Source organism: Manihot esculenta, chromosome 2, assembly GCF_001659605.2.
Source record: "Manihot esculenta cultivar AM560-2 chromosome 2, M.esculenta_v8, whole genome shotgun sequence".
Taxonomy (NCBI): Eukaryota; Viridiplantae; Streptophyta; class Magnoliopsida; order Malpighiales; family Euphorbiaceae; genus Manihot; species Manihot esculenta.
Window position 1 is genome coordinate 9063241 of NC_035162.2, and position 10842 is coordinate 9074082.

The 10842-nt window shown below is 36.6% G+C and overlaps 2 protein-coding genes across 2 annotated transcripts; one reads left to right on the plus strand and one right to left on the minus strand.

Moving 5' to 3' along the window:
- Nucleotides 1-346: 346 nt before the first annotated feature.
- On the minus strand, nucleotides 347-1780 carry LOC110609333 (probable aquaporin TIP3-2). The gene is made up of 3 exons (XM_021748841.2): nucleotides 1392-1780; nucleotides 1041-1291; nucleotides 347-942 (listed from the first exon to the last, which is right to left on the minus strand). Exons 1-3 carry the CDS (start codon nucleotides 1522-1524, stop codon nucleotides 550-552), a joined length of 777 nt encoding a protein of 258 aa, XP_021604533.1. The 5' UTR covers nucleotides 1525-1780; the 3' UTR covers nucleotides 347-549.
- Nucleotides 1781-5156: 3376 nt separating this feature from the next.
- Nucleotides 5157-5873, plus strand: LOC110608732 (PHD finger-like domain-containing protein 5A). The gene has a single exon (XM_043953773.1). The coding sequence runs from the start codon at nucleotides 5186-5188 to the stop codon at nucleotides 5516-5518; it is 333 nt and encodes a 110-aa protein (XP_043809708.1). The 5' UTR covers nucleotides 5157-5185; the 3' UTR covers nucleotides 5519-5873.
- Nucleotides 5874-10842: the final 4969 nt, after the last annotated feature.

Sequence of the window (10842 nt, forward strand, 5' to 3'; positions counted from 1 at the left end):
CACCATACAATTGAAGAATAAAGGCTTAGTAAATAAACCTCAAAAACTTCATGGGCTTTAGGATGTCAATTCACCAACTATTCTAGCCGACTTTAGTGCTTCAGCAAAACTAAAATCTATAGAACAGAAACTCATGGGCTTCTGCTTGGATCTATTTATGTCGACTTGCGAAACATTAACACAAAACAATTTCAAGATTTTTAATTCATCTCGTTGAATAAGAATGTGAGAATCGTAGCATAGTTTTCCATGTTTCACTGAGAAATATATCTTTCAACTCTCACATCAACATGATACTTGATATGTTATCATTTGTTCTGGTATGAGTAAAAAATAAAGGAACGAATACAGTAAAAAGGATTCCGGCATACTTAATTTATTTCCACCATTATCCACAACCAAAGTAGCTAGCACATGATAAGACACCAGCAGAAGAGAACAAGCAAATTTCAAAAGACACAATCAGATAAACATGTATCCAGACAACCAAGAAGAAGAAAATCATTGCCTAAAACTAGCTATGAACTTAATTTCAAATTAATTAATGAACTAGTAATCTTCTGGAGCCAAAGGTTGATGATGAGTATGATGAGGTAATGGCTCTGTAGGGATGACCATGTACTCGTATATCAGCGCTGCCAAGCCGCCTCCAACGAAAGGACCCAGCCAGTAGATCCAATGGTTTCTCCATCTCCACCCAACTAGGGCAGGCCCAAAAGCTCTTGCTGGATTCATTGACGCTCCATCAAAAGGACCACCAACTAAAATGTTGGCCCCAACAATGAGCCCGATGGCTAGAGGGGCAATAATCCCCAAGCTTCCCCTTTTGGGATCAACGGCTGTCGCATATACTGTGTATACCAGTCCAAATGTCAGTACCATTTCCAGTATCAGGCCATGCACCACTCCAACCCCTGATGCTACATAGAATCCCACTGGTCTCTGCAAAAAATCAATATCATATTTTATATATATTACCTGCAAATTCTTAAAACACAATATGCCATCATATATATATGATAGATAAAAGTATTGTATACCATCCCATTAGTGACAAGCCTCAACAAAAGAGAAGCGACAATAGAACCAAGAAGCTGAGCAACCCAGTAATAGAAAGCGCGAAGGACTGAGATCCTTCCTCCAACGAGAGCTCCGAAGGTAACAGCAGGATTCACATGGCCACCTGATATGTTGATGCTGGCTGAAACAGCAGAAAACAATGCCAATGCATGTGCAAGCGCAACCATCACCAACCCAGAAGCCGGAGACCCTGTTTCTGTGTACAATTTGTCTGCACAGGAAGATCATAAAAAAATACTCTTTCACTTTTTACCTTTTAGAGAGAAAAGAGAGCCGTTCAAAGATAATAAAAGAGATGGCAGGAAATATACCAAGAGCAAGAACGGAGCCTTCACCGGCGAAGACGAAGATAAGAGTGGAGACGAATTCAGCTAATGAGGCTCTCAATGAGTCAGGATGGATGGCCTCTTCTGCCCTCCCAAATGCATATGTCCTAGTAGACATGGCTGGCTAGATATTGAAGTTGGTTCTTCTCCTTGATCAACTTGATTCTGAAACTGAGAATATATAGTATGTCAGAGCAAGCCCTACAAACAAGGGATTTCGAAGCTGTTGACCGGTGAGAGCTTTGTTATTAGAGAAGGAAAATATAGAAAGAAAGAGTTGAGAAAATGGAGATAGGGTTCCTGCATGGATGAGAAGTGTTGGCGTTATAGCCTTCAACTAGCCAAAGAGGGGTTGGAGGGTTGTGGACACTTGGGAGACGTTAATGCATGAAGCTTGACACGTATAATGGCTTTTGACTCCAACTGGAGCACACACAGCTGCTTCTGATCTCTTATCCCTTCACTCTTAAGTCTCCAATGGAACTTCTGATTCAAATATATAAATATAAAAGTTAATTTAAAATTATTATTTTTTACTTGGGTATTCTGCACCGACTTCAGTCTTGATAAGAATGAGCTCTGCCTCCGGCGGCAGTAACGATTTCAGCATAATCTGATTTAATAATGGATGCCGGATAATCTTTTTAGTATTGTCTGATGTTTCATCTTTTTAGACATTTTTATTATTATTGTTATAATAAAATAATAATAAAATTTATATTAATTATAATAAAATTTATATATGTGGATATAATTTAGACGTCAATTTTTCTTTATAATACACTCGCATTTTTTTTTAATTTAATTTCTTATTTTTCTTTTCTATGACATATTATCTGTGTAAATTGATTATCAATAAAAAAAAATATATTATTATTCCTATTAAGAATTTCAGAAATATTTTGATGGTCATTTATAATTTCTGTATGGTGGAATGTTTTTCACATACAATCCAATTAATTTTCAGAATATGCAGACATTTTTAGCAGATTTATGATGATAATTATCAGACAGTTATTGTATTAAAAGATTTATTTTCTAGTTATAAATCGAATATTTTATTTTTGATGAAAATAAAAACTCTTAATTTTGGTATAAAATTTTTTCATAATTTTTTACATTTTGATAGTTGTTTCTCGGTTAATAGACAAAAATTGAGAGGAGACCTTTTCGTTAGTGTGGAAGAGTTACGAATCTGTTTCTGTGGTTGGCTTTTCTTCAAATTTTATTGATTCGATGGTTTCGAAATATAATATTCAATGGAGATTTACTAGTTATTATGGGTTTCTGAAATCGCAACGACGACGTCAGTCTTGGGATCTTATTCGAGTTTTATCTCATAGAAACTCTTTTCCGTAACTTTATTTGAGAGATTTTAATGATTTATACTCAAGAGATGAGAAAGAAAAGAGAGTATCTTTATCAAATTATATTATGCAGAGATTTAGATAGACACTTAAAAAGTATTTTTACTAAATTATTTTATGCAGAGATTTAATTTTAAATGATTATAAATTTTTATTAGATTTTAAAATTAATATTTCTGTTAGATGGGCTCGCCGTAATGTTACCTAACTGCTCATAATTTGGCTAAAGAATTTATTACGAAAAATTGTCTCTATGTTTGAAATAATATTTCTCTTTATTTGATAAAATTTTATTAATACAATCGGTGGGTTTATTTAAAAAAAATAAAATTTATATATAAAATTTATTATAATTAATAATTATAATATAATGATTATACTTATAAGGATTGTATAAAAAATGAAAAATAAAAATTTAGAAAGGACGGACTTCGCTATGTGCATGAAGTTAAAGACGCACATTTTGGTTAGGGGGACAGGTACGAGGCCAGGATAGAATTGGGCCACTTCCTAAAGAAGCAAGTCCAAGTGGTGGCTGAATTGGACGAGTTACTATTCCTTACTCCTTTTAGTCCCAGCGACGTCTCTGGAGAGTTCTTGTGGACTCCCGCCCGAGCCCATATATATGGTTTCCGCTGTTAAGAGTCGCCTCTGGTCCTCACCTGTGCGGTTTCCCTCCATTTCTGAGTTTGGCAAACCACAAATCTGCATTCTGCAATCTCTCAAAAGAAGTTAGATAGAAGGCAACCATCCAAGCTTTCATCCATCCCTCAACCCTATACCTGCAGGTTAGTCCTGTTGAACTTCTTTATTACTTTCTCTCTGTTTCTTATTTCCTTCGTCAATAGGTACCTGTTCAAGTAAAAAACCACTATTATAGGGTGCTTTTCATCCATAATTATAGAACCCTAAAATCTTGGATCGGTACGTAATGTGTTCTTTTCCTTTTTCCGTTATGTATGTTTCATCTCTATTTCCATATATTGATTGTGCTATTTGCCTCAAGGCTGCGTATCCATTAAAATTTTAGAAAAGGAAAAAATTGGTAAAAGAATTTGATGTCAGGAATTGATCCAATGCCAACATGAGATTGGGAATCTATTATTTTTGAGGTTTTCTGTTTGTATAGGTCTCTGCCCAACAGGAATAACTACATAAACTTCCGTAATGTCTGACTATAACATGCCCAAAACTTGGTAAGATAACCGGAAGAGTGTTGTCTAATGCAACTACTAAGATAGAAGTCCTGAATTTTGGCGTAGACAGCAGCTGTGTTTTTGGGAATTACTGTGCAGATCTCGCTAGAGTATGAGGTTCCCTTTTTTGCTTTCGTGCTATTGGATTATTATATCAGTCTATGGTATATTGCAATAGCAGTGTCCCTTTTGAAGATTGTGGTCTCTATTTTTAAGCTAGGTAAACAACAATGGACCTGGAATTGCATGAAAAGATAGTGACGTCCCGGAGAGAGTGAGAGAGCTAGTTCATGGATGAATTGCAGCACCAGTGTATAGGCTCTATATGACTATATCTGTTGTTCGTGGAATATGTGCTCTTGTGGTGTGTATTATTGTGAGAATATCCTTTTTTATATATAACTTTAGTTAATTAAAGGTAAAGTACATCAGCAAAACAATTATACAGTATACACCTTTAAAAACCAAAAAATGCTAACCCAGAGTTAAATATAAGAGGAATCATAAACTTGCATTTCAAACAGAAAATCTACTGCTACTCATGGTGCTGTCTTTTAAAGTTTACAGCACAAAAGGTCTAAATTCTGTTGCTACTGCTAGTTCCAAAGATCTTGTTTATCCTACTTGGAGCCCAAAAATCATGCTGCTAGTAATCAAGAAGTTATATATACAAATCTTGTCAAACAAAAGGCTTAAATTTAGCAATATCCACAACAGATAATAAGAGTAAAGTATTGCATTGCGATTGTGATTCTGTCTATTATTCCGTTATCCCCATGCTTCTCAAAAACAAAACCCTCCCGGTTGCTTTGGGAGTATATTACACTATAATGAAATGTGATACAATGGACTATGTTTCCTTGTATTGCGAGAAGAGAAGAGATGAAAATTGTTGAGTTATAGAAAGCAATATTATTTTTTAGTTTTAATTTCGATTTTTTTGGGTCATAAAGCGATGAAAACTACCACAATAAGTTCTGTTCCATAAGATTTTGTGTTGTCTGTCTCTCCACAACTCCTTACTGGCCACTGCAAAGTGTTAATTCAGGCCATTTCTTATAGATTAAATTATTGATCTCTATGTAAATATTTCCCATTGTCATATTTTAAAATAAAAACAAACAGGTCTATTGTTAAATGTTTGCCTTGTAAGCATACAAATTAACCTCTCCAGTTTCACTCTGCAGATTAGAGGCATAGACAAGGAACTTGAAGCATGGCCAAGCATCATCCTGATTTAATTATGTGCCGAAAGCAGCCAGGAATTGCCATTGGACGACTTTGTGAGAAATGTGATGGGAAATGTGTAATATGTGACTCGTATGTGCGTCCTTGCACACTTGTGCGTGTTTGTGACGAATGCAATTATGGATCCTTCCAAGGTAGGTGTGTTATTTGTGGAGGAGTGGGTATTTCGGATGCCTACTATTGCAAAGAGTGCACGCAGCAAGAGAAAGATAGGGATGGGTGCCCAAAAATTGTTAATTTAGGGAGTGCCAAAACAGATCTGTTCTACGAACGCAAGAAATATGGATTTAAGAAAAGATGATGAGGCTATGGGCTGTGCTCCTTGTATGCCCTTGTTTACTAGACTAGAAAAGGCCCTATTTAAACTGTTGTAACAATCTCTTGAGGGTAGAGTAAAAATTGACCCAGTCACAAGTTATGATGAACCGCCATTGATTACTGAACTGTTATGACATGGATGTTTAACTGAACTGACAGTATTGCTTGTAATCCAATGTTCTTGGATTGCTTTTGAGGAATGTTGTACTTAAACTTCTTTGATGTTGAGACTTTCGCAGGCTAGTTTTATACGCCTGAGCTCTTCTCGTTGTGGACCTTACAATTAGGAAAAATGTCTTAATACAAAAATGCGAGACTGCACCACATTAAGTTTTTAACCCATCGTTACCGGCTCAGGATCTCAAGATCCTCCATTTTACCTTTTAATTTGATTTCATGATTCTGTTTGTTTGCCTTTTTTCAGACCGAGTCTACAATATCGTTGGTTGGTCCCTACGTATAGCTTATTTGGTTATATTAAATTTCTAGATGGTTTTTTGTCGAAAGCATGGTTTTTGTTAATGTAATAATTGGACCTGAATAGATATATGCTAATAATGTGAAATGGCGGATTCGGAGCCTTTTAGTTCAAATAAGGGATTAGATCACAAAATGTCATGTTGGAGAGATACGGTTGCACCGAATTACTTTGAAGGACACTTGTGGAAGTCATAATAGTTATCTTTAATGTAGAATTGTATTAGTAATTTAGATTTCAGTCTAATCTTGGAAATTGCCGTTGGTGAACCTTATGATTGTGAAAATACTTGGCAGGTAAAATTGTTGAGGGACGTGGTTAGATATGTATATAGTCTGCTGTCTGAATTTTTAGAGAGGAAACATTCAGGTTTGATATTAGAGTTATTGTTTGTTTTATTTTATGATTTGAGTTATAGGCATCCAGATTTAAGTTTTACTCTTTCAGTTTTGCTTTCCTTTAATTTTAATAAAAAAAATTGCAAATAAGCAAGGTGTAGATAAAACTTTCATTCGTAAAAATAAATAAATAAATAAAAATCAAGAGAAATAGAATCAGTTATAAAAAGAGAAAAGAGTGATAATAAAAGGTCGGAAAAAGATTTAGTTATCGGTGTACAGAGGGCTCTGTTGCCTTTTAGCAGCGATAGCACCTGTTTGCATTTTAAGAATCGTAGATAAAAGCAGCATTTTGCTTTTTTTTAGCTGTACGGCATAAGGTTGGAGTCGGTGATAACCGACGCCAGTGTCTCGTGTTTAGACTCCTTTAAGTAGTTCCATGATTATATTAAACTGAAATTACTATGGGCTGATTTCTAGTTCAGCGAATTGCGCCACTGTATACAGATAATGCTCTCATTTGTTCTGCTCGCCCTTTCTAGATTGTGGAGTTGGTTATTCTCTTACTGGTTTGCTGTGTTAGGAGTATGTTTGATTTCCTCTTGTGGGCTTTTGATGCATGTCGCCTTTTTTCTGTATACTATTAGTTTTTTTTCTAATATCCTTTCTGATTTGGTCATCGACGTGAGCTCTCCGAGCAATCGTCGGCAAATTTCAAGACAGTCGGAAGATGTTTATGTGGCGGTGTGGTCGGTTGGGATTTAACTCGATTTTTTTTTTTTTTTTTTAAATAGGAGTTGGGGGAGTCGAACCTAAAACCTCTAAAAACTACAAGGATGTACTTTCCACCAGGCTAAGTCTCGGGGTGCGAATTTAACTCGATTTTACATGTTGGACATGATACCATCCACCTGTTGATTGCACAATTCACTTTGTTGGGTTTGACTGATTTGATTGATTTGTCAGGTGGCTTTTTGTAGTTGATTTATGTATTGTATATTTAACCTAATCTAAGATCAAATAATCTTTTATGATCAAAATAAATAAATAAAAGTGCCAGATTGCAAAACGGGAGGCAATTCTTGGACACAAGTCAAAGTCATAGAAATGCTTTCACAAAATTTGCCACTTATAACTAATGATTATTATGACATGCAACATATCATTTTTACTAGATTTTTTTTTAAAAAAATTATCTATTAAAATCTTATCTTATAACAATAATTATCTAACCTTTTTTACTATAATTACATATAAAATTATATTAATTTCACTATTTAAAAATTATTCATTTTAACATTTAATTATAAAAATTACAAATTTATTATTAATAAATGTTATGAATTTAAAATATGAAATATAAAAAAATAACTTACATTATCAAAATAAAACAATAAATAACTTACGCTATACACAGTTTAAAGATATTTTTGATAATTTTATTATTTCTGTTTTTCTATAAATGTTTTTAACAATTAATTACACAAATAAAGTATATCTCCTCTGTTGGCATAGGTTCCTCACAATAGATTTCCTGTCTCAGCAAAAAATTGCACGTGTTCTACCGAACTGAACTAAGAGCGGCCGAACGGTCACGCTTTACAGCTTAATCTTGGGTTTTTGGCACCCTCGATTTTTGCAAGTTAAAAAAAAAAACATTAGTAACATGTCTACAAACTAAAGCTGTGAAAGGTAAAGCAAGAACAAAAATGGTGATGTGTGTCATGGAACAGTGACGTGAACAGTAACATCAACAGTGACAGATTGTAAAACTCTGAGTCGCAATAGTTTAGTTTTCACTGTTGGCTTTAGCCCTACTAGTTTTTGTTTCGGTTTTCGTCTACATGGCTTCTCATCAGCTTATTGCTATGACGGACTCTCTGTGCTGTGATGACTCAGTTCTTGAGTTGGATTTCTCAGTTACAATTGGTGATGAGACTACCTCTCGTAAGTTGCTGCTCAAGGTTCTTGGCATCAAGAAGTATACCCCATGGTTTATCAAGTCTCGGCTGCTTAAGGTCTAGTAGTTTGTTGATGAGTTCCAAGTGAAACGAGGTCCACCAGGTTTTTTTTATCTTGATCTTTCCTTTTGATGAGCAGCTTCATTTTGTTCTTGACGGTGGTCCTTGGAATCTGGACTATAATCTTCTGTTCTTTCAGCGCTGGTCCCCTGATGTCTCTATCCATGCGGTTGAGTTTCCTACCACGGCCTTTTGGATTCGTTTGTATATGGTTTACCCCCACGTACATAGACACATGCTAATGCTCAACGTATAGCTTCATTGTTTGATGGTTTACTCTTTGTTTCTTCATCAGATGGGTTGGACGTGGGCAGGCTTTATTTTCGCATCCGGGTTCACTTCCAGGTTTCATTGCAGCTGCCTGGGTCATGTGTTCCATTTGTGCTCTTCAGCCCCAGCATCTCCGGTTGATGAGCTTTCCAGTTTTAAACTTGGTATGTGGCTCTCTGCTCGATCGATGCCTTCCTGCCAATCCATAACTGGTACTCAACGAGTTCCTGCTACCTTGTTAGTGCTTCTGGAGCAACTGAGCCCTTCATCAGCTTCGGTTCCCTTTCTTCTTCCCAGTGACTTTGCTGGCCTTGCAGTCATTTCCAATGTACCCACTATTTTCCCATTGCATGGCTGCCCCGTCCCTGCCTTTTTGATCCACGACTATGTTTCCTCGTGCTCACATGATCGGCTGCTGTCTGATGTTTCCATGTAAGCTTCCATGCAGCCACGTGATGTGCAGTGTTTTTCTTTTCCACTGCTTACTGTTGTTTCTCCTCTGGACACTTATGCCTCCTTGCTTTCGGCGTGGTAGAATTTGCAAGGCTCAGCCTCTCATTCAGTGCCACTGCCACTCTCTCAATCTGTGCTCCAAAGGTTCTCCTCTTTTGATGTTTTTGCCTCGTCTTGGCCTCTACTTACGATGCCAATTTGTGCTGCCATGTATTCTTCCATTGGCTATGGAGAGCAGATTTAAGCACCCACTGCATGTTCCCCTCTTTCAATTGGTTTGGTTGGACAGAAACGACAGTTTGATGATCTTGATTTTTGTGACCCACCTATCTCTCGTACTGGCTCTATTCCTCTTATGGATCATTGCTTGGCTTTTTCAACAACTTTACATCCAATCATGACGAAACAAAAGGCTTTGGACTTTGCTCTTCTTGATCTTCACCCTTTTGATTGTTCTGAAACTATTATAGCTGGTCCTTCTAGTTCTCAAATTGAGCGGCTATTGCATATTATAAGCTCTTCACCTATGTTTTCATGGATCCCTATGCCTTCTTTGGCTGCTAGGACCCTCGATACTGAGTCTAGGTCTATCCATCCTTGCTCTTGGCAGCGATGTCTTTGGAGCATTGTGGCTATTCCAAGTTCTCCTTCGAGTGCTTTTCTCTTTGATGCTATTATTACCTCTACCTGTGTGGTTAGTTCTTCTATGGCTACGATGGCTGGCCTTGAGCCACTTGCGATGCCATGACGTTGCTGGTTTGGAACTGTCATGGACTTGGCAAATCTTTGACAGTTATAGCTCTACAAGGGCTCTTATGTAAATACAAGCCGTCCATAGTAGTCCTTATGGAAACTAAACAACATTGTACATAAATGCAACGTTTGCAGCGTCGGTGTGGTTTTTATTTTTTCCTTTTTATTGAACCGATGAGTAGGGCAAGAGGCTTATCTCTATGGTGGAATGAGCCTGTCTATCTCTCCCCTTCCTTGGTTACTCAACATTTTGTTAACTGTATTGTACAAATGGATACTACTAATATCCAATGTCATCTTACTTTTGTTTATGATTATTCGGTCCTAAGTTCTCGGGATTTTCAGTGGAATGATTTGATGCGTTTGTCCACTTCTTCTTCTCTCCCTTGGTACTGTATCGGTGATTTTAATGCTATTCGTGGTCAAGAGAATAAGATTGATGGTTGCCCTGTTCGTTCATCACAGGTGGCAGGATTTGAGGCCTTTATAATTTTATGTGCTTTACTTGATCTTCCTTATAAAGGACCCTCTTATATTTGGTTTAACAAAAGATTTAGAACACGAGCTATTTAATAACGTTTGGATCATGGTTTGGTTTCACCTAATTAGCTCGTGAGTTTCCCTCGAGCTCAACTGCTCCACGAGGATTTGCTTGCCTTTGACCATCGGCCTCTGCTGTTGTCTCTTTCAGGTGGTCTACCTTGGACATCCTTTGTCTTTCATTTTGAAAGTAAGTGGTTATTACATCCTCAATGTTCTCAAGTAATTCAGCGGCCCTAGAACACTACTTTTCATGGTTCAGCCATGTTCTCGTTGATGCGTGGCCTACAATCTTGTAAATCTTGCTTAAGTTTCTAGCATCATCATGTTTTTCAAAAGGGAAAATTACTTTTTAGTTCCTAAGATTTAACGTAATTAATACTTTTGTCCCTCTATTTTGACGACCCAACACTTAAGTCCATCACTTTCTCTTCCGTCTAAATTCGTAGTTTTT

Bases quoted from the DNA above. Each gene is read 5' to 3' on its own strand.
- LOC110609333 (XM_021748841.2), bottom strand. From the start codon at position 1,524: ATGTCTACTAGGACATATGCATTTGGGAGGGCAGAAGAGGCCATCCAT. The intron at 1,292-1,391 runs GTATATTTCCTG...CTTCCTGTGCAG, and splicing joins AGGCTCCGTTCTTGCTCTTG to ACAAATTGTACACAGAAACA. The intron at 943-1,040 runs GTATACAATACT...GATTTTTTGCAG, and splicing joins GGCTTGTCACTAATGGGATG to AGACCAGTGGGATTCTATGT.
- LOC110608732 (XM_043953773.1), top strand. From the start codon at position 5,186: ATGGCCAAGCATCATCCTGATTTAATTATGTGCCGAAAGCAGCCAGGA.